Genomic DNA, 24,743 nt, shown 5'->3' with positions numbered 1-24,743 from the left:
AACATCTAAGTTTATAGTGGCACTAATGATTTGTAAAAAAAATGATCTGCTGTGCTCCTACAGACGATCTCCTGAAGGTCCTCTAAGAAAAGGTGTTCGGCGGTGACCACGATTTCTCCGGTTTAGTTGATCTGAAATCAAAAAACCGAAAAGATTCTTTTAGTGGGTAGATAAAACTAGGTATTGATCGAAGGAATAATCAAAATTTTGATTTTTGAGAAAATGGCGGCTTTGTAAAAAAAAATCGAATTTTCGAGCAAAATTGCCACAAATTGTTTAAAAAAAATAGAAATAATTATCCAAAATCTTATTCCTTCGATTAATACCTGAGGAATATATTTGAGAAGGTTTTGTTAAAATTTCAGACCGATCGGTTGAGCCGTTCTTTAGAAATCTTGATCACCGACTTGGAAAACATAGTTTTGAGAAAAACGCATTAAAGTTTCGGAAGAAGTTTACACATAGATAACATTTTTTTTTACTTACATGGAGTCATCTATTCCAGGGCCATAAGATGGACCCTCTGTAGCATATTTTTCTTCAGCACAAGCTTTTTCGAAAAGTTTTTTGGTGGCTACTTTCACACAAGAGTGAATATTTTCAATAATCAAAAAATTAAAGAACAGCTTCTACTCTGGTTTTTACTCCGCCTACTTTCTAACCGCCCTTACAAATATGAGTATATCTCGGAAAGTCCTTACCGGATCGATATGAAATATTCAGGGAATAGTCAGATATATGTACATTCTGGAAATGTAAAAAAAATGAATTTTTGAAAATTCTAACTGCGTATAACCCCTTAACAATTTCCTTATTTAATTATTTACAGTAAGATGTTTTTTTTGGTTGTTATGCCGTGGCATGTATACTTGGACGTCACCAATTTTAGAATTATCTTTCAGTTCTTTAACCTTAGCTAGAAATTGACCGACAGTGGTTGTTCTCGGGCTAGGCGTCGTGAGGGGGTGGGGGGCGTTTTAAGTAGTAACTCTACAAATACATTGCCGCTGCTGACACTGATTAAACAGATAACAGATCAGAGTCCAGCTCGAAAAGAACAAGGGCAGGTCAAAGTTTCCGAGTTAGTGTCCAGGATGTTGGTTGGTTAATTCGTTTGGTAGTATATTATGCTATCATTCCCCATAGAATGCTTAGAGGGTCGTAAACCCTTATAATGGCATCGGATGATTCTGGTTTCGTTTTTACCTGCGGTACTGGGATGTTAGTCGTCCGCTCGCCGATGAGGAGATTTTTAGGTAGATCGTGTATTTTTTTAGCTTTAGGAGTTTTTTTTGTGAACGAATCGTCTAGGGTGTCTACGACGTGTTGGAGGTAATCAGTGCTTCCTCGTCGTCGTGGTGGGAGAATTTTCGAAAGTTAGGTAAAATTCGTTGGGATAATTCTGGCGGCAATTGCGACGTCTGCCGAGCCTGGGCGGGAAATGTTGGAAAGACCGGCGAAATAGTACTTGCCGACTCTGCCTCCTCAGAACATATGGATTTTTTACTACGATTATTTTAAACGGCGAAAGATGTGATATTAGATCTTATTGGCTACAAATATTAAAATCGGTAAGAAATAATAGAATAAACATCATATGATATCTAGCTATGGAAGAAGGTAAAAAAACAAACTTCAACTGTTAAGGTACCTACATTAAATTCATAGGATTTAACCATGGCCGGAGCGCCAGCCATCTGAATCCACATATTTCTCCTTAGAAGTAATGTTAAGTCGTCAACTAAAGTATTTAAATCTTCTTTCTTCTTTCATCTCGTCGTCCTTCGTTCTTTGTTTGAAAAACTTAACCATTTCTAACATGTAATGAAACCATAAGAAGTCATTTTTCTCAAAAACATTTGATTTAAAAATAGTAAGAGATCTTTTTGCTGTAGAATAAACCGCAATGTAAAAAAATTTATTCATTTGGAAAAATTTCCAATGGCGTACAAATTATATTAATAATAGGGATTATCACCTATGATTGATCTATTTTCACAACAATTCGTAAAACCGATTGAGCGCTTCATTCGTTTCCCTTCATACTAAATATAACAAACAAATGGCTCTCATAGTTTAGGAAAAAATAAAAAAAAACAAAAAAAGAGTTTTTTCAAGAGCTTATATCTCTAAAAGAAAACCTTTGGACGAAAAAGTATATTCTTCAAAATGGCATTATTTTGACGAGATTTATCGATGATAAAAGTCCAAGTCGTAAGAAGTGAATAACCCTGTATGTTCAAAACATGTACGTATCAATTAAGATAATAAAATAAAAGCTTCTAAACCAAAATTTGTCCATACTCTGGAATTTGGCGATGAAGAAAGACGTTCCTTTTGGAATTTTGTTATTGGAGAATATTTAAATAGTAATAATAATAATTTTTAAGTGAAATTTTATTTAGTGATCAGGCCACATTTAGTTTCGGGGGTAGTTTCGTCCCAAAATTGTCGTCATTGGTCAGCTGAGAATCCAGAATTCATTATAAACGCAAAGAGGCAGTATTCGCAAAAAGTTAAGGTTTGTTGTGGATTACTAAATAATAGAATAATTGGCCTTTTCTTTTTTGACGGCAATTTGAATGCGAATAGATTTTTAAATTTTCTTAATAATGAATTTCGGAACGTATTAGATGATTTGTCTTTAAGAAATCTCCTTAATTTGAAGTTTCATTTAGATGGTAACCTTATTCATAACGCTGCTACTGTGAGAGAATGATTAAACGAACGCTTTGAGAATTGTTGTCCGTACATGACACCATTTTTTTTCTTTGAGGTTTATTGAAACAAAAAGTTTATAAATCAAGGCCACAAATTGCATGCGAACTACGTGCTAGGATAATGCAAGCCTGTGCAGAAATTACCCCAAACCAAGCAAAAAAAGTTATTAAGAATGTACGTAAAAAAATTGAGAAGTGCATAGACGTAAATTGTAGATATATAGGGTGTCCTGGTACTTGATGCAAAAAAGCCGACTACAAATAGATGAGGTCAAAATTCATACAAATTTTTTTCACATGGGCCTTCTTCAACAAGTTATACGGGTTCTCAAAGGTGAAAATTAAAAAGTTATTTTTATTTATAATATTATTTATTTACAGTCTCCAAACTATTAACTTCACGATGCAATTTTAGTGACTGACACATGCATACAGCTTATTTTTAATGTTGTAAGTGAAACTTCATAATGCCCAGAACGCCAGACACGGACTATGCCCAATAGTTAATAACCCAGAATTTTTGCATAGATGAAGATCGCAGTCTGCCTGCATAAAAAATAAGTCCTTTGGAGAATTTGCCAATGATAATACCCTTTTTGTTCAACTTGGTAAAATTAACAGTTTAGGAAATATTTGTGATTTTATGACACAGTGCACATCGAGCGGCGCCTCCACCATTTTTTGTTCTTAATTTTTGATTGAATATAATTACTACGTTAGAACCGTACATATTTTTAAAATAAGAATCTACAAAATGTTACTGTCTGCTAATGTAATTTTTACTAACAAAATTTAACACTTGATTAGAATTTTACTCATAAGAGGACGTAGTGCGCCTTGGATCTTGTGAGATCACGCTCATTTTCCTTCACAAAGTACACTTCTCAAGCTGTATATCTTAAAAAAAATCCGGTTAAATTCGCACAATAAATAAAGATTTTACAGGGTAAACATAAATCACATAAAACTCCTAAGATGTAGACATAAATACAGGCATCAAACTAAATATACCTAAATAAAAATATAATAAAAAAATTGAGGAATGAGAGAATTTTAATATGTTGTAGATGACAAGAGAATATGATCCAAAATATCAACATAATCAGTATAAGGAGAATAGAATTCTTTAATAGAATTAAAGGTGCTTGTAACGATTTCTTAAATTACCAAGGTATACCTATTGTTTAGTTTGCTTACATAAGAAAGGGATTTTTTATGATTAAACATGAATTATAATTTTATCGACCTTTTCTTATTTTCGTAATGCTTACTGTCTGTTACTGCAAATCACATCATTAAAGATTTCCCTGAAGAAGACTTTCTAAGTCCGCTTTCACACACAGCTCATTGTTTTTAACATTGGACGCAAATAAATAAGAATTAATTAGTAACATCTACGCCAAACGGCAAGTTTTCTGGAACATTAAGAGACAGATTTGTATCATAAAATTATTTTAAGAAAACATTATTTATTTGTATATGCTTCTTTCATGTATAGACGCGCTTGAAATATTATTATTTAGTTTTACTATTTATTACTGTCAAATAAAATTTTGTGATTTTTTAAGCATTAGATGCAAGTTAATTGTACAAAATAATAAAAGTTGGTAAGTAGTAGTATCTGATGAAGTGAATATAACAGAAATATTAGTTGCTATTTGAATATCTATTTCAATATTAGAGTTGTCAATTTAGGAGAAAATAACAATCAAAAGTTAAAATTTTTAAGAGTTTAAAAGATATGATATTAGGATGTAAAAAGTTTTCTAAATTTTAATTTTCATAGTTGCATAATCATGGGACCAACATTATGCCTCGAAAAAATCAAGGCTAATATGATTAGTTTTCAAAATATTTGAAAAAAAAAACGAAATTTTGGAAATCGTTTTTGTTTCATATCAGCCTTGTTTGAGGTGATATTGAAAAAAGAAGAACGCTTTCTCTTGGCCACTTTTTCCCCTCTATCGAACGGCATAATCATTTTTTCGTTTCGTCTCTCCTGGACCATCATCAACTTCATGTTTTTAAATACGACTCTGGCAAGGCATTACATTTTTTGCAAGCCTTCATGACCCAATACACCAATAAAACATTATTGGAGTTTTAATCTCCATCCCCTGGTCATACATAATTCGATAAGTTGTTGCGTCAAAATTAAAACATTATTACAATTTTAATTTCACTACGACAAATTAATTCTTAAAAATCCATATGAACAACCAAAACTCCAAATGAATACTATACTTTAAAAAATTACAGTAAATGTTCAAAAACGTTTCCATTTTGGCAAATGTTGAAAATGAAGATAAGCATAATATTATGATTGGAATTTATTATATCAGTAACGGCAACTGTGAAAGAACATGCCAAATCTATTTGTATGAATTTGTTAGCCTTAATTTTTTAGAGGCATAATGTTGGTCCCCCGATTATGCAACTTTGCCTCCATTTGAGCTACTTCGTTTCTCTTACCGTTTCCTGTTCCCTGTAGTGAGAAGCGAATTTGTAACAGCCTGTATGGATATGTATGGTTGTAAAAACATAAAAATTATGGAAAACATTATTTTAAATGAATATAAATTCATAAAAATTTGTTTTACAGTTAAAGTAAATATGAATTAATTCATCATTTGAATTTGGAAAACTGAGATGGTAAATATTTATGAAAATTTTTCAAATGTAAAATAATTTTGTTCCAAAAGGGTAGAATAATATTAATATAACATTATGTAATGTTCGCACTTAACGATAAAATTCACATATTTACATTACATGAGTAGGTATACCTTACTCGTCCAAAGTCAGCATGCCAGAATATGAGAAAATTATTACATAAATTATTTAAATTGTAACGGATTATAAGACGCACCTATCTTAGCACATCTTGACCTTTTAAAAACAAGTGTAATGGAACTTTGAAGTTATCGAAAAACAAAGTAAGGTGAGGGTTCGCAATTATACATATTAATGGTAACTAGCTTAGGTATATAAACCAGATTTGTTACTATTTAATATAGTGCAATAGTGACCACCACAAGATAACAATTATGAAAGCTGTGGTGAGTTATACAGTTTGCTAATATTATTCGGTTTTTTTCCTAATTTTGTTAGCTATTCTAAGTACCAAAATTCTCTTTAAGAATAGATGGAGAGAACGCTATATATTCATTTTTTTTAAATATTATTTAACGACAGAATATTTTTTCTGAAAATGTATAGTAAAGGCATAAATAAAAATACTGAAATACTTAATTATCTACTAAGTAGCTATAACGCAACTTTTAATAGAAAAATACATTATTAAAAAATGATTTTCGTAAATGGAAATTGCGTGTCCGAGCAATTTGATTCCATATAAAAAAGCACGAAGTAGATTGAGGTATTGAATACGTTTCAATACCTCAATCTACTTCGTTAATATATTTTTATCGACATCGTTTAGTTAAAATAAATATTTTTAGGTTATATTCCTGGTTTATATTGGATGTATCTATGCCCAGTTCAGAACATTTACACAAGGTCCCCATATTCGAATTTTGAGCCAAACGCAAGAAGGGCCCAATCCAGATGGATCCTATAGATGGAGGTAATATATTTTTTTTATGTAAAAATATATTAAACAGTAATTATTAGATACCTTTTAATATTTGCAGTGCGATGATTAAAGATTATTATATTTTTTGAAAATTTAAGAGTAAACGAAGTCGGACATATCCAATGTAATAAAATATTTTCTTTGCTACATTTCCAGTAAAAATGTGTAATAATTGTAATTTTTCTTTTTTATTGCATATTTGGATTCTACTAGTTATTTAACATTTATTTTCATCAAATTCCTCTAAATTCAACCGGCATTATGAAATTTATTTATTTTTGGTGCTGGTGCTTCTTTTTTATAATTAATGCATGGCAGCATGGGTATAAATACTCATAAGCTTCACACACATGCTTTTTTTAGTCACATATGCATTAAAGAATGCCCCAATTTTTTTCGTATTGTGACATTTATTTGGATTTTGTACTGACATGTATTTCCGATAGCTTTAAGTATTTTTTTCGCTATGGGAGGTTTTTGTTAAAATTATCTAAAATTATTTCTAAAATATGGTTATTAATAGAAGGGAAAAGTGATAACAAAATCATACTAACATAGGTCGATTATTATTAATAACTGTTTAATTCGCTAAACTATTTCACATTTCAATTATTGCCACCTACAAGTGTGAAGAAACAAATTAATCAATATTGTTGAACAATATGCACATAAGCAGATATTAAAATTAACATTTTCCTACGCCCAATAATGTCCACATTTTCTATTAATAATTCATTTCTTATTGGATGATGAATGTGGTTATATTTAGTGTCCCAGAAAGGTTAAAAGGATCTGAGAATGTAACTTGCATATATTTATGTTAATGTTTAATAATGATCTATAAGCATGTAGTAAAAATATTAGAAACCTTTAATAATATTTAATAATTAATTTTTAAAGTTTGACACGTCAAATAAATATTTTAAACCCCTTCCGCCCTAATTCGTGATGTCATTTAGTGCGATCGATAATCGAAGATAAATTACAGGGATGGGAGGGCCCGGCAGTATGACAAATTCACTTTGCTTGGAGACTACATTTCTTTAGATTAGATTCCGTCTCGTTGGCATGGGAGTTGTACAATTGTAGACTAGACGGCAAACGGCCGAGAAGCTGACTGTGTTTTCGATCTGAATGATATCACAATGTTTTTTGATCACGTTAAAATTTAATATTTTACATAACTTTAAACATCTTTAATTAATGTATTATAGTATTAAAGGAATTAATATTTTTACCACTGTTAGCTGTTGTCGGTCATAGACTTACAAATTTACGCAGCTCTAAAAGAAATTAAATTTTCATACAAGTTGCCTATTACTAGTTTAGACCATACAACATTCTTAATTTAGTTAATTGAAATTACATTTGTTATGAACTTAATATAAAACGATAATCATGGTACATATCACCAAGCAGTTTTTAATATCACTTTAAAACTGTTTTAGCTAGAATCGTTTGATACAAGTTTTTTTTATTTAAGTACATATATCTTTAATATTTAAGAAAGTATCACCCATTTACTTTTCTGTATGCTTATAGCCAGCTCATTTAAATTATTTAATACACAGTCAGTTCTAAAAAATGTTTGTGAAATTTTTATACCTGGATTTCAAAAAAGACAAATTTTGTTTACGGTTTACAGTATACATTTAGTATAGTTATGTTATTTCAAATCCTTATTCGATATCAAAATTATATCTACATTTTGAACTGTAATAAATAAAGATGCATATCAAGTGAGAAATCTTTAACTCGAACCGTTTTAAAGTTATACGAAGAAATATTGTTTTGCTATACCATATAGGAGGGTTACATTTCAGGGCATTGACTATTGGATATATGTAATTTTGCCTTAATAATTTTATTTTCATACAAGTAGTCCGTGGTCAATCTTTCTAGGACATTCTTTACCATAAACTGGAATAGAGTGTGTAATTTTCATTTGTGTTTATGTTGCTTAACTTTAATATCACATTTATATTAAAGAAATGTATAATGATGAGAAAAAAATTATATGAACGGGATTGCTACTTACTATGTATATATTTTTTAGTTATGATACGGAAAATGGCATTTCAGCAGAAGAGGAAGGGCATGTAAAAAATATAGGAAATCCACAAGCTGAAGCCATGGAAGCTCGTGGAGGTTTTAGATATACAGCACCAGATAACACCCCAATTTCTCTGCAGTATATTGCTGATGAGAATGGTTTTCGAGCATCTGGTGCACATTTGCCTACACCGCCGCCAATTCCTCCAGCAATACAAAGAGCTCTTGATTTTATAGCAACCCACCCTCAATCAAGATTTCCTTAATTCATATTATAACTAACTTCTATACTACAAGCTTTATGTACTTTAAAGTAAACCTAAGTAACTTAAATATGGCAAATACTACAAATACCATAACTATATTTTACTTCGATACTTGCTACCATAGAAATACTTTTTATATGGTATATAAAAACCAAAGCGAAGTAATTTACTTTCAAGTACATAATATATCTAATTACCTTAGAATTATGAAATCTTAATTTAAGATTAAGTGTTATCTATTTATTGAATATATTATACACTGCATTATAAAAAGAATAAAAATAATTTTTGCAGATCAAAAACTTCTGTTTTGTTCCTTTTTTATTGCTCCTTCCACAGAATAGTTGTTGTAAAAATTATTTCTTTAACATATTCATCAAAATTTCTAATATTCTCTCTGAAGTAGAGATCAAAAGTTTCTACTTCATTTTTTACTTAGGAGAAAGAAAAATAAATCGACAGGATATCGATGAAAATATATTTAATTAATTTTTATTCAGTTTCAAAAATTTTCATTGCAGCTCACACCAAGAGCTAATCTAAAAAACAAATAGTAAAAGCTTTCATCACATTAATGTTAAAATGATTAGAAACTTTATAATGCCTCCATAACAGATCTTTTAAATTGATATTGTATATTATTCAATTAGGAATTTTAAAAAATATGATAATATCAGTTAGGCACCAACTCTCCTCCCGCCGAAGCGGTTTTATCGTCTCCTGGCGATGCGATGGTTTTCGGAAGGCGACGTTCATTGGTCCTCCTTTTGGAGGTTGCCGAAACAGGTTGGAACATCGATATAAGCGTTTGGTATGGACAACAATGGTGATGACTAAAACGACTTTTAAGTTGTAAGGACTCTAGTTTATTATGAAACCGTTAGATCCAGTAACGGATGAAGTAATGTTCTACCAGCCCCAGAGTTTGTGGTATCTTTTTCGGAAGAACCTGCGGCAGAATCAGATCTTGACCATATAATAAAACTGGTGATTTTTGGTTAGGAAAGTTTATTTTAAATTCATAAACAAATGTTCTTGAGTCTATGGAAAGATATATCTGGTGTTTCAGTTAAAATATTTTTAATGTCATAACGAACATGATGTTCCCCGTAATTTTAGCAAGTAATCAAATGGAATTAGTTCTTCAGCGGCGGATCAAAAATTTTTTTCTGTGAAATTTATAAGGGAAAATTGCTACCAAAAACAATTTAGTGGTTCCTTCAAGTGTATAAAATGTATAATCTTTAAATGCAATATTGATCTTTGGCAAAAACTGTATCAATACGATATTTGCTCCTGTTTTATTTATTATGATCCTCTCGGTATATGATAAGACATGAGGAAAAACATTTCTTTCAGTAATTTTACTCAATGTTTAACATTTCATAAGATTATGATACAAAAAAATATTTGGAACTTAAAATTTCGAGACTATTAAAAATTACTAAGTGAAAGTAAGTTAACTTAACGCCATTTTTACGTCATAATCTTCTTAATATTAATTTTTGGACTATGACAAGTTGAGTTAAATACCAACGATTATTTAATAAATTAAGAATCGAATTTTTAATATAGGAAATATTTTATAAAATTTCTGCTCGATCCAATTTTGAAAATAAGTATTCGGGTGTTCCATTTGAAATAATGGCAGCTATTTGTAGAACATAGCTAATATTGTCTGTTGACGCAAATATTCTATGACACGGAATAAATATATGGTTATAATTATATTGTTAATTATTATTTTGGTATACACTTTTGTAGAAATATAGTTTTGCAATACAAATTATGCTGTGAATCATAGATAGGTATGTGGGATTTAGGAAAAGGCTAGGATTTCATAGATCATAACATTGCACTGACCTTTTACTTAACAATTCTTAAAAGAATATGAACACTTTAGTCTATGATTAGATGCATGAAAGCTATTATAAAATGTCTCATAGCTTGATGTATTACAAACATCCAAAGAGATAGTTATACAAAGGTACTTAATTTTTCCTACGAAGAGGTTATCTAAAATTTGAATATCAATTCTTATCTCACATAATTAATTAATTTATTTATTTACACTGACCTGACAGATTGTTTCAAATATAGAGCAGGACAAACAAAAAAATACGTAAAAGAATTCTATCTAAAATAGACGACATAAAATAAAATAAAAATAAAAAAAAAAGTAAAGAGTGGCCGAAATTCCCTATGATTTAGACACAATATAGGTTGGTGATTGTTATATTACGTTGCTATATGGAGTAGATAAATATAATAACGTATAGAATGAAAGGATGGAATATTGAATGCTTTACGGCAAAGTATATCAGGATAATCTATGTTGTTATTCAATAGTTTGTATAAGAATAAGAGATAAAAGTACTTTCGACGTAGGTAATGTTAAATAGTTCATATTAAATCTATCTACTTAACATGTCAGATTGTGGAGTGCCTCTAATAGGATATACAGGGTGTTTACTTTTAAAAACTTTAAAAGTTGAATCTTTAACTGATTTTAAGATAAAAAGTTCATATGAACATGAACAAAAATTTATTTGGACTCTTTATCTCTAGAACCAAGCCGTTGCGGACCCATATTCATATAAACTTTTTAACTTAAAATTAGTTAAGGATTCACTCTTTAAAGTTTGTACAAGCACTTAATAAACACCCTGTATATCTTTAAAGGAAAGCTTTAAGAAATTTGCAAACTTTTTCAAATGTGGACTGGAGGAGGGCGTTCCAATTAAAATTTTCCACCTGAAAAATATCGGAATTAAAAAAAAACAGAAGAAACCAGAGACACGTCAATTTTCTTTTCAAGGGGGGCACGTGATGGCGTAAGTTTGCTGGCAACGCTTTAGGCAGGGGCGTAAAATACCCTTAAACTTTAAACGCCCTATGTTGAGTGACACCTCATTTTAAAGCTTTTTCAATTCTGCTCACGTCGACATACGACTTTTTAAATTTTGGTTTGGATATGACAATAAAATGATCACTGAAGTAATTGCAAGTTTCCTGAGACTCAAATTTGGTTCCATTGCGATGTGACCCAAGACAGCTACCTGATTCCTGATTCCAAATAATAGATGCATACTCGAGTTTTGATTTCATAGGCGCATTATACAATAAAAGGATCGAACGGTGGAAACTTTATCAAGATGCTTAACATTTCTTTTAATGAGGACTTTTATTAAAATTAATAATTATTACAAGGTAAAGTGGAGGGAGATCGACCAATTTATCATCGTAAAAAAAACAGTTTTACAAAAGCTTGTTAATAGATGCTTTCATAAGTTTCATGTGGAAAATTTGCGCTGTAAATCAACCAACGAAACGGGTAGTATAAATCAATTAACGTACAGGATGAGTTCTCCACCAAATTTCATTATAGTATTACAAATATTTTGAATAATTAAATATTGTTTGGATTTTTTAATTTCTTTTGCTAATTTGTTTACTTTTGTCACTTTATATGTCAAGATTAATGCTTTCGTTGATTATCTTACTTAATCTTCATGTTTTTTTGTCGTCTTTTAGCTCAAGGTACTTTATAATCAAAACAATATTTGTTAAACGATTATACAGGGCGAATCATAATTATTTGAAGCTTTTTAACGAAAGATTCCTCAAATCAAAACAAAACAATTACTTAACATACATTCAAATCTTCGCGTTTTCAAATAAACAGAGGTGCTGACATTGTTCACATAAGATACATTGAAAATACCAGTCTTTTGTCGCATCATTAAAATGATTACTAAAATATAACCCCCTATTTGCAAAAAAATTGGCTTGCGGTCCACAGCCTTCTCACATTTTCAGATGTGTTAACCTGAAAAACGGGACACACTGTACATAAATATATATGTTTATATGTATACTAGTACTTGTGTATACTAAAAATGTAAATAAATTAACAAATGTTATGAATTCGAAATATCTGCATAAACCAACTAATAGATAGTTATTTACTACTAAATGTATTCCTAATGGTCATTTGTTTGTTTTCTATTTATGTAAAGATACTAAGCAATACTTTAAGTAGGAAACATTTTTATAGTCAGAAACCGCTCCCTTTCGTCTCATCTTTTGGTTTGGGAAGTTGTTGATCCGGGTTTTGTGAATATATTATTTGTGACCTTTTCAATTAAATGAATAACATTTTAATTGCAGTATATTAGGAACAATTCTAAAACCTTGATGCTAAAGGCGATTTCTCTTACATAAGAATCCTGATATTTGGAAAATACATATTTGCACAAACTACTATTAGCTATTTACTATTCATATTTTAGTTATTTTATGAAGATGAAACAGATGAAGATGATGATCTTCCTTCTGTTTTCACTGATTACATACGAGTACATGTAATCAGAAACAAGCGAATTAAGTGATTTTTTGAATTAAGTGTACAGTGATAAGTTCTATATTTTAATTTATTTATAACTACATCACTTCATTTGTCTTTTGTTATCCCCAGACATACATAAAGACAAAAAGCAACTGCATTGGTGGGATTTGGAAATCTAATAATTATAATATTTTAACATTATTTTGTGTCTCAACGTCATTTATCTATTCAGTGAATATATTTTCGAGATTGCTGCTCCCATTATTGAGTTTTTTTTTAAATTTACTTTAAAAATATTAAGCCTATTCAAGTCAGTTCTAAAAATTCTTGCTAAGTTATCCCGGTTAACTGCGTTATCTTTTGTCCCAAGTCATAAATGTTAGAAACAAAATAGAAGATATTTTCTTATTCTGAAAGTTTGCAGCATTATTTACTGATTTCAGTATGTCAGGTATGTTTTTTTCATTAGTATCATATGCATTATTTTTATTTTATATAATTATTAAGTTAGGAGGGTTGCGTTTTATATTTCGGGAATGGACGATGTTGCTGTTGCCATCTTACAACCGACGTCTCTATCGCAAAGTTCGACTTTTTGTTGGGTTTACTTACTTAGAACATTTTGACGTACAGGTGCTATTTGTGTTGTTTATTATTAAATCGTGAACATTTCCGTGCGATTATATTTTATAACTTTCAACGTGAGTTATCTCAACAGCGATGCATCAATGAACCTAATTCGACTTTTGGCGATGAAGTATTATCAAAAACCACTGTACTACTGGTGGTATACGGAATTCAATCCTGGCCGTGGTTCGCTCATTGATGAATTTCGTGAAGGTTCAAAATCGGTTGTTGTTCCAGAAGATATTGATGCTGTGCGTGTACTGATGCTGCGATATTGTCATGTGACTTACCGTGAGATTGAGGCATCCTTGGGCATTAGTGGGACCAACATAAATTCAATATTGCATGAACATTTGGCTGCCAAACAAAATTGTTCGCGTTTCTACCCACATAATTTGACTAACGCTCAAACAAAGGATCGTGTCGATTGGTCGAAAGAAATTTTTAAGAAATACGATCGCGATGCTTCAAAACACGTCTATGATGTCGTAACAGGTGACGATTTATGCGTGAACTCAAAAGTAGAAAACAAGCATTACTAAGCAAGCGGTCGCCTGTTTTTTTTTTTCGGAAAAATCGGACATATGTTAACTGTACCATTAGTGCAACGTCGGACGGCTAATGATGAATGGCGACTTTTGGTTATTTTTCGACCTTAAATNCTGTTGCCATCTTACAACCGACGTCTCTATCGCAAAGTTCGACTTTTTGTTGGGTTTACTTACTTAGAACATTTTGACGTACAGGTGCTATTTGTGTTGTTTATTATTAAATCGTGAACATTTCCGTGCGATTATATTTTATAACTTTCAACGTGAGTTATCTCAACAGCGATGCATCAATGAACCTAATTCGACTTTTGGCGATGAAGTATTATCAAAAACCACTGTACTACTGGTGGTATACGGAATTCAATCCTGGCCGTGGTTCGCTCATTGATGAATTTCGTGAAGGTTCAAAATCGGTTGTTGTTCCAGAAGATATTGATGCTGTGCGTGTACTGATGCTGCGATATTGTCATGTGACTTACCGTGAGATTGAGGCATCCTTGGGCATTAGTGGGACCAACATAAATTCAATATTGCATGAACATTTGGCTGCCAAACAAAATTGTTCGCGTTTCTACCCACATAATTTGACAAACGCTCAAACAAAGGCTCGTGTCGATTGGTCGAAAGAAATTTTCAAGAAATACGATCGCGATGCTTCAAAACACGTCTATGATGTCGTAACAGGTGACGATTTATGCGTGAACTCAAAAGTAGAAAACAAGCACTACTAAGCAAGCGGTCGCCTGTTTTTTTTTTTCGGAAAAATCGGACATATGGTAACTGTACCATTAGTGCAACGTCGGATGGCTAATGATGAATGGCGACTTTTGGTTATTTTTCGACTTTAAATCGCTCGTAGCTCGAGAACAAAGCTTTTTTCGAAAAAATCACAAGAGTTAAAAAAAAGTGCTTATTTTTGCCCAAAATGCATAACCAATGTATTTTCATATCGATTCTTTTAAGTTCTCGCAATTTTGCAAGTGTTTTGTTAATAACAAATTACTGACCACCGATACAGAAAAACGTCATTATGGTTTTTTGTTCGCAACAACGTAATATAGCGATTATATAGCGATATTAGGTATAACTGCATCAATATACAGGGTGATTCACAACATATCCAAAAAAATTTGGGAATAGATGCAGCATGAGAAATGGAATCAATATTGTAAAAAAAAATTTTTGTAAAATCCTTATAGTTTTTTTTTGATAAGTTCTGAATCACCCTGTATATACATGGTGGGCCACCAGTAACGCCTCGGTCGCTAGTGACCAAACGGCAAATGTTACAGAAACGGTTACATTTTAAAAATATTTTGAAATATACAGGGTGTCCAGGAAAAGCGTACCATATCAAAGTTATGTTTTTTTTTTTAATGGAACACCCTGTATTTTACTGCATTTTTGAAGCACCGTAAAAAATAGGTGAACTTTATTAAAGGTTCTGCATACCTAAGACTTATTGTTTGTGAGATATTTCAATTTTAGTGAAAATGCAGGCTTAGCGTAGAAATTTAATATTAGCAATAAAAAAATTATTTTAAGGAAGCAGCTTTGGAGGGTCTATTTTAGATCCTTGAAGTTATAAATTGTTATATTTGTCGTCACTTAGTATTATACAGGGTGTTCAAAAAACTGCTGACTACTTCTCTCAACTTTAAACAGCAATAACTTGGTTATTTTCAATGGAACACCCAGTATATTTTTACTTTGGGAGTTGGGAAATTTAAAACTCTTTCAAACTGTGTATAGGTTCCCTATACCTATCTCTAACGGTATTGGAGATAATTGCGCTGTTTCGTTTTTTATCGATTTTTTTTGTAAGATGTATCCACGAGTCTTTATCGAAGTCTTTACTGAATTGGTTTGGGTTCTTCTTGGTGACGTCTCTTTAAATATAAGGAGAAACATGTGAATGCAATTAGATGGCGCACCTGTACATTTTTCATATTCAGTGAGAAATTATATAAATTAATTAATAATTAATTAAATTAAGTAATAAATGAGTATGTAGGAATGGTCCATGTCAGTGGCTATCACAGGTGTCCAAACCTCCCGTAATAGACTTCTTTGTTTCGGCCTATAAAAAATCTTGTACACAGTGTTCCACCTACTACTTGCGATGATGTGAAGGGAAGGATTAGAGATACATTTGCCACAAACACCCCAAATATTCTAAGGAATGTGAGAATATCGTATGAAGATAGAATAAGATGCTGTATTCAAGAGAATGGTTATCAATTCGAACAATAAAATGAACATATTAAAATTTTTCTTTGTTTCTTCTAAAAGTAAAATTGTTGTTAAAAAATATTTTTTACGTTCATAACTAATTCAGTTACTTTACAAACATATTTATACAAAATTAATAACTTTTTATAATTATTCTGCATATAAAATAATATTTTTTATTAGAAAACTTTTTTGAATATTGTCGTGATAATGATAAAAGGAAATTTTACTTTTAGAAGAAACAAAGAAAAATTTTAATTGATGTNTTTTAATATCCATACGCGTTGGAGGGTAGGGTGGTACCCACCATTACCGCTCTAGGAGTTTCATATCACTGCCTGACCTTAGTTGGGGTAAAAACTGTCATGTAAACTCAAATTTTTTATCTAGAAAATAACTCAACGGTTTTGCAGCTGGCTCCCGGACTATATGTGGTGTTAATGTCAATACAATTTAAATGAGACTTGTCGTTTTGCGTATTTGCACATATGCGGACCAATTTTGACCATCTTCTCTGGAAGCATGTTTTTTAGCAGTCTTCAGCCCTTTTGCACTGCGGTGCGCGGAGGGTACAGCTGGCTGCCGCACCAGGGACGGCTTTAAATTTGTTTAAACTTTCATGAGAATTCTTTTTTCAATTTAAAACGTAATGTTTTAGACAATCAGTTGCTTAATAAAAATTGCTTATTTTCGTGACCTCTATCACCCTTTTCAAAGAACTTATTTCAGAAACATCATGTATAAGAAATATGTTAAACTGCAGCCGCCACAGAAGTTACCCAAAATATCTTGGATATAATACAAAATCTAAAAAAATACATTCGAAGAGCTGTTGTGGCTCGATACTTCTTAAAAATGCTGTCCAAATTCATGAAAGTCACAACATTTTATCTTTAACAATAACAGAGATACACTAATGTGATATTAAAAATAGAATACACTCTAGAGTGCATTTGTTTTAATAATAATTAAGGATTTGTACTAATATTTCAATATTCTACAGTTGTACATAGCATATCCACAACTTAACTTTCATTTCGAGCATATAATTTATAACATAAATCTTATCTAAAATTCGTTATAAACTGTTAATGGTTCCTAGTAGCTGACAATGAAGGTGATATTTTAATGTTATAATTACGTAGATCATTGAGATGTAGGTACCTATTTACATATTATTATGATGTATATACAAATGATGCAAATGTATGTAATAAATTCATTATATCAAAAATGGGCCGCTTTTGAAAAAATTCCTAAAATACGTCAGTTTTAAATTTTGAATGTGATATACATTTAAGGGCCGTTACGTCACCAGTACTAACGTAATGACGTAATCGACGATTTTTTTTAATGTAAATGAGTGTTTACTATTTTTATCGATTCGGAAAAAATACATTGATTGATAAAAGTACTACATTGTAAATCACTCTCCTGTCTGTCATATATACAATTATTTGTTTGGTTCAATTTGACAGGAGTAAAATAGTCAGAAAATATTTAAATGGTAAATAATTTAGTAATGAAGCTTACAGAAACCGAACGAATCGAAATTTTAATCATGATTGGCTGTGAAGATAAAGTAATGACTTAGACAGAAGTTCGTAATTAATTAATGCTAAATACCCCAATCAAGAACCTGTTTCTCAATCAATAATAAGTAAAATTGAGCTCTTACACGTCTCGATCGTTCCACGTAATTTTTGTACAGGTCTGTGATCCACTTGACGTGAAACATCCCAGGTATATCAGCAGAAACCACCAATTATGAAATAAATTTTCACATTTAAATAACACGTTTGATTGATGAGATCACAGCAGACAAAATTATTTTAATTATAAATATTTGACGAAAACCTGTCAGTATGTGGTTTGTATCATTGTTTACTATGACTTCATCGGAATAAGAAATGCGAGAGACGTCATAGAATTAGCCTTTTCAAGTGGCTGGTAGAGAATCGGTATGGAAACAGGTATGGGTGGCCGGTGGTATAACCAGAACGATGATTCAAAGATTTTTTTTAACCTTGAGTTTATAATTAATATACAGAGCCTTCATAAATGGTTATACAAGTCACGTGACTGCCGAGTTTAGGCAACCAATATTGCACGATTGGTACCATCAACTAAAAATACTTAAATCTTAAAATTAGTGTCATCGATATTAATTATCCATTACGATGAACAATGGCAAACTAATGTGTCTATGCTCATGATAATGCGATCACCGATTGAATAAAATATCATAAAAAGTTACACCAATCTCCAGCAGGTGAAACAGAATATTGAGTTTGACCGAAATATTGTTCTTTTGTTTTAATAACTTTTAATTTTACCAAAAATTTAAGTGCCAACGTGAAGGAAATAAAATTACTGTTCCAAAACAAAATTACTGGTCATATGGCTTGTAATCATTTATGAAGTCTTTGTCATTCATTTACAGTCGAACACGCCATAAGAATCTAATTAATTTTTAATAAAATTAAAAATCTACTTTTTTCAGGATTCCACAAGAGCCTTCTACTTGACTTTCAACTAATTGTTCAGGTCAAACCTTTGTATAAATTTAGGCAATGATAATTTTGTCAGATCTGCTAATTAGGTAAGATTTCTTCTGACATTTTTCTACCCTTTATGATACTATGTAAACAGTACTTACAATGTACAAGTATTTAAATATTTTACAAAATACATTGGCTTTATTATTGCACCTACCTACATATCTTGAAACTGAGATAAATATAGATAATTATTGTTATAGTCTAGGTGTGGTTAGTTACGCAAATGTGCGTGGCTAAGATGAGTATAAATTTTCATTGAATAATTTACTGACATATTTTCAAGTTACGCAAGGATAGTTTTCATGGATTCGTTTTGCAGTAACTAGGTAATAAGTAGGTAACTGATTGGTATGTAGTAATGGTTCATAATTCTTAGTACTCTAACGTAATTTTTGATAATATTAATTTAGCTACTTTACTAGCTATTTACGAGAAACAAAATGAGCCCTAATGCTTTTAAGTGGGTCGATGTACGATGGATGAATTTCAATATTTTTAAGGCGTTTCTTTTATTTCCCAAAATATTTTTAGGAAAAGTTGAATGGTGGCAGACTCTTTTCTAAAACACCTTTTTACTTTTGTGTTTTTTTAAATATTTCGTTTTTGTAAAAAGGTCTTTTCTATAATTTTTGGGTATAATTATGGCGTACGTGAAATATTTTTATAATTTTCAGTTTTTAAGTTATAACTAGACTCATGTTATAGTGACTAACGTAACGTAAATAAAATAATTCGAACTGAGTTAGTAGTACCTAATAACGTACATTCAAATTATATTTTACTTTTAGCTGAATTATTTTTTATACATAAATAAAAATTATTTACCTGCTATACAGAGCTTTTATAAATATTTACAAGCCACGTGACCGACGAGATTTGGCAACAAAAAAGGCTGTTTATTTTTTTTGTGTGGGGGGTTGGGGGTTGGTCAAATCTAGTTATAATAGAGAAAAACATAAGTGAAATCTGCAATATGATTAGAATTATAAATACTCAATTTTTTCTTTCTCAACATTAACAATGCCTCGGAAATTTCATTGTTTCTTTGACGTTTCCTATTTATTGGCCGAGAGTTTGGGTAGCTTCGGCTAGACATTGAAATGTCATCTTCGTTTTGATTCTGCGTACCCGGAACATGAAGAATTGTACTACTAGATTCGTCAGTTTGATTAGTTGCATCAACATTTTCCAAATGATAACTTTCTTTTTTAGATTTATCTTCATCGTACCTATAATGTTTCTTGTGGCTCATTAAAATTTCCTGAAGATTTTCTGGGTGAGAATTGAATCCTTTAGGAATAGTAATGAATTGAAATTTGTCAAACAACTTTATCTGTACTTCCTCCAGCGTCTCCTGATCTTTTGGAGAGGATGCTTGCCAATTTTTTTCTGAAATTATCTCCAAGTCTTTTCTATTTGGTACGTGCCTGACTGGCTGAAAAAATAATAATTTTAATGTTAACGCCTATGGAAATATATAATATTTCACATTAAAATATTTAGCAATTTCTGGAAACATATTTAACTTACACATATTTAACTTACATTAACATATTTATATTTTACATATATTTAGACATTCATTGTTTTATATTGTTACAGGTATTTATCTACAAGAATTTCCTTAAGAAGACAGAGGAAGACTTTAAAAATAAAAAATAGCTGAAGTTTATTATAATTTGTGAAACTTTCCCAATTGCATCGAAACTATAGATGATAAACATGTGCGAATAAAGTGCCCGGCCGACTCTGGATCGGTTTTTTCAACTATAATTCATTTTATTCCATAGTGCTTCAAGGAATGGTGGATGCTAACTATAGGTTTATCAATATTGATGTCAGCGGATATGGAAGACAGAATGATGGGGGCACATTTCGTTCTTCACTATTATACAAAAAAATTGAAAACAAAAATTTGTAAATCCCAGGGAACGCTGAATTACCAGGATCTGATACCATAATGCCTTATGCTATATTAGGAGATGAGGCCTATCCGTTAATTTATTAAAGCCATATAGCAAACAAGAACTGGATTCAGACCAACAGTATTTCAATTTAAAATTTATTTTCTATCCTTAAGAAACTAAATTTCTTATCAGACGAATGGTCTCCCATTCATCTAATATTTTCGGTAAAACGATACCCTATACCGATTTTCAACAAGTATACCTTTTTATGTAGAATTGGCCACGAAATTTAAAAATGGATGCCAAATGATTATTAGGTTATTGGAGTAGAAGTTGGGGTAAGAAAACGCTTTACTACCCATTCCTACGTTACTGACCTACAAAAATTTGTAAATTTTACAGTAAATTATGCACAGGTGTAAATCTTAAGACCACACCAAATATGAATGAATTTGTTATAAGCATAGCAAAGTTTTCATAAATGATTTTAAAAACCAACCAATACGGCCCTGTACAGTGAAAACGGTGAGACTTAACAATTAGGCCCTTGCTGTATAAGACAATTCTGAATTATTTATTGAGTTCTATTTGTGGTTAAGTTTTGATTCACTCAACTGAAACACCCTGTATATACAGTGTATTCAAGATAAGGATGGGATAGCATTAGGATCTAGGAAACGGTAAGAGATACGGAGTGACTCAAATTAGAAAAAAGTTGTGACTTTTTATACCTAACAATATGCCGTTTAGAATCTTTTAAAATTCCCGGTAGTTCCGGAGATATCTGGAAAATCCCGAAGTTTTGCAAAATCGTTTTATTTTTTTCTGGCTTTATTTGAAAACGAACTTTAAAATAAATAGCTTATTTACACTGCCATTTTTTTCGCTCTATTCAGTGGCGTCAACATTTTTGGAATCCGACGTTTCGTCTTCGAGGGACCATCATCAGGTTAATATTTTTAAATACGTCGCTGTTATTTTTATGGCAAAGTCAAAAGTAATTTTTAATACGAATTTATGAAATGTTTTATTATTTCTAATTAGTATTGCTAATAGTACTGTTTCATTCCACAGATCCAGAGGCGCTGCGGTAATGATGTCACAGGCGATGCAAGTTGGAGCTTCCACTCAACTCTCACTACTCCACGCCACACCCTTTACCCCACTCAACAGGATCAGAAGGCGCGCGGCGGCATTAATGTATATGGCAATGCAAGCGGGACTTTCCGCTCGACTCCCATTACTATACTCTGAAGGCTTAGGTGCGTGCGCACCGACATCGACGCTATAAGACAGAAAGAAAGAAAGTCAAAGGTAATTTTGTAACTGGTACGGTCACTGTACAGAAACCCGCGTTACAAAAATGAAATATTTGCACTACCAATAAGGTTATAGGATATTTTTATACAACACGTACAAAACTGAAAAACGAACTTTTATTGAAAATCAAGTCTTTAACAAATAAACTATCTTTTTCCGTCTTTTCGGAAAATAGAAGAAACCCCACAGAACTGCAGAAATTAGCCCAACTTGTACAGTTCTACTAATTCTTTAGTATAACATTGTTCATAACTCACTTTTTTATGATTGTTTGGACCTGCAATTTTCTAGTCCAGCCGGTCTCCTTAGGTAAGTGCCTGAATACTTAATATTTTACTTTCGACAATATGGGCAAATTGCAAATGAGAGCAGAAATTGAAAATTATTTTTGCAAAAATTTATTTTCCTAAAGAAAATTGTAGTACGGAGTGACGCATGAATCAGTAATTTCTTGCTATTGATTATAGAAATGTTATTTATTTAACTGTGGATTATTCATATTAAGTAACTTCAGTGAAAGTTAAAGTTCTATGTGACTTTCTAAATTACGGATTAAATATTAAGTGCTATAAAATATAATTTCGTCATACCAAATGAGACAGCCTTGAAACAGGATTCTGTAATAAACATTGATACAACATATTGAAAAGTAAAAAAGTGTCATTCTAGAAAATTAATATACAGGGTATTTTATAACGAATGGGCCATACCGTCTGGGGGAATTTTTAATTTCCATTTCCACTACGAGGGTGAAAGCTATCCGTTTCTCCCAATCTTTATTATAACCTTGAAAATGACTTTCTATCCAGTTAACGCCTATTGGACTAAGTTTCTGCATAACTTCTTGCTCCAGCTAGTTCCGTAAAATTTTGTTGGGAATAAATCGAAATCATATACCTATGCCGCGACATTGTTGGAAACAAGTTGTGACGAGAAATTTTTATTAAATGTGCTTTAGAATGTAGAATTTAGGAAAATGAGACTTTAAAAAAGCAAAATATTAGGAATAATTAAATTTCTTATTATTGGCAACAAAACTCAACTCTAGGAGACTTAAGGCAGATAACTTAATTTTTTTAAATGGTTACTTGTTACTTGCATTGAAAAGTAAAACCCATTTTTTTCCCGAAAAGCCGATGCTCCTAACGATGTCAATTATTAAAATCGCCTTTTTTCGTAGAAAAGTGTGAAGAACCAATGTTTAATATCGGAAAGAACATACTATGAGGACTAAAAAAGTTTAGACCTTTTACATGTGTATGCATGCCGAACATAGTGCCCCCTATAAAATGCTCTGAACTACTTATTATAGGCGAGCGGTGCACCCCTAAAAAGACGCACAAAAAAACGAGTGGACCGACCACGGAGGGGGGACAGGATGAAACCTTTTCTAATCACTATATTACGTTGTTGCGAACAAAAAACCTTAATGACATTTTTCTGTATCGATGGTCAGTAATTTGTTATTAACAAAAACAAACATTTGCAAAATTGCGAAAACTTAAAAAGTCGATATGAAAATACTGGTTAAATATTTTGGGCAAAAATAAGCACTTTTTAACTCTTGTGATTTGTTTTCGAGCTATGAGCTATTTAAGTTCGAAAAATAGGTAACCAATAGTCGCCATTTTCAATTTATGTTTTCTCGGATTGTACTGGAGCTTTTTTAATTTTTCTTGTTCAAGGTTACTCACCGAAAGTAATATTTTCATGTTATGTCAAAATTTAGAAATACGAATCGACGATATGGAGGCAGGAACTGACGGTGAGACGTATTGAAAATGTATTGTTCATGTAATAGTTACTGTAGTTATAAATACCTATATTATAATATACATTTTTTGTAACAAAATTAAATTTATTTATTTTTCATTTAAATGTGAGGATTGTGTTGGTAATTTTAAATAATAATATAGGATATTACCATTAATTAAAAAGTATACAGTTGCTGAATTAATAGTTTACGAATCGATATTTTGATTGTCAGCTGCTCGCAGGCTCGCTCGCTCATGGCTCGGCGCGTGTATGGTGATTTTCACGAGTTTTCGGTCGCGTATCTTATGGGGAAAAAAGTCGCCGGTATGAAAAATATATAACAGGAAAATATAACTTTTGGTAAGTAATCTCGACAAGAAAAATTAAAAAAGCTCCAGTACACTAAATTGAAAATGGTGACTTTTGGTTATTTTTCGACCTTAGATCGCTCGTAGCTCGAAAACGAAGTTTAGCCAATGTTTTCATATCGATTTTTTAAGTTTTGGCAACTTAGCAAGTTTTTTGTTAATAACAAATTACTGACCACAGATACAGAAACATGTCATTAAGATTTTTTGTTCGCAACAACGTAATATAGCGATTAGAAAAGGTTTCCCCCTACTCGTTTTTTTGTGCGTCTTTTTAGGGGTGCACCGCTCGCCTATTAAATTTGAATTCCGCATCACAATATACTTCCGTAGACTGAATTTGATCCAAATATCTACCATGTGTCAAAAAATATTGAGGAAAACAAATTATTTTTCAACTTTGACGCCCTGTATATTTGTTAACATTAACTTTTACACTAA

At 31.3% G+C, this 24,743-nt stretch overlaps 1 protein-coding gene across 1 annotated transcript; it reads left to right on the top strand.

The window, feature by feature from the left end:
• Positions 1-5,721: 5,721 nt before the first annotated feature.
• On the top strand, positions 5,722-8,906 carry LOC108914552 (endocuticle structural glycoprotein SgAbd-8-like). Its single transcript, XM_018720382.1, has 3 exons — positions 5,722-5,779; positions 6,182-6,306; positions 8,372-8,906. The coding sequence occupies exons 1-3, from the start codon at positions 5,768-5,770 to the stop codon at positions 8,631-8,633; spliced, it is 399 nt and encodes a 132-aa protein (XP_018575898.1). The 5' UTR covers positions 5,722-5,767; the 3' UTR covers positions 8,634-8,906.
• Positions 8,907-24,743: the final 15,837 nt, after the last annotated feature.

This window comes from Anoplophora glabripennis, unplaced genomic scaffold (assembly GCF_000390285.2).
Source record: "Anoplophora glabripennis isolate ALB-LARVAE unplaced genomic scaffold, Agla_2.0 scaffold1232, whole genome shotgun sequence".
Lineage (NCBI taxonomy): Eukaryota > Metazoa > Arthropoda > Insecta > Coleoptera > Cerambycidae > Anoplophora > Anoplophora glabripennis.
This window is presented reverse-complemented; position numbering and strand designations above follow the sequence as displayed.

What these genes read in the sequence shown, in the direction of transcription:
- LOC108914552 (XM_018720382.1), top strand. An exon ending in GATGGATCCTATAGATGGAG is followed by an intron (nt 6,307 to 8,371) that starts GTAATATATTTT and finishes TATATTTTTTAG; the next exon opens with TTATGATACGGAAAATGGCA.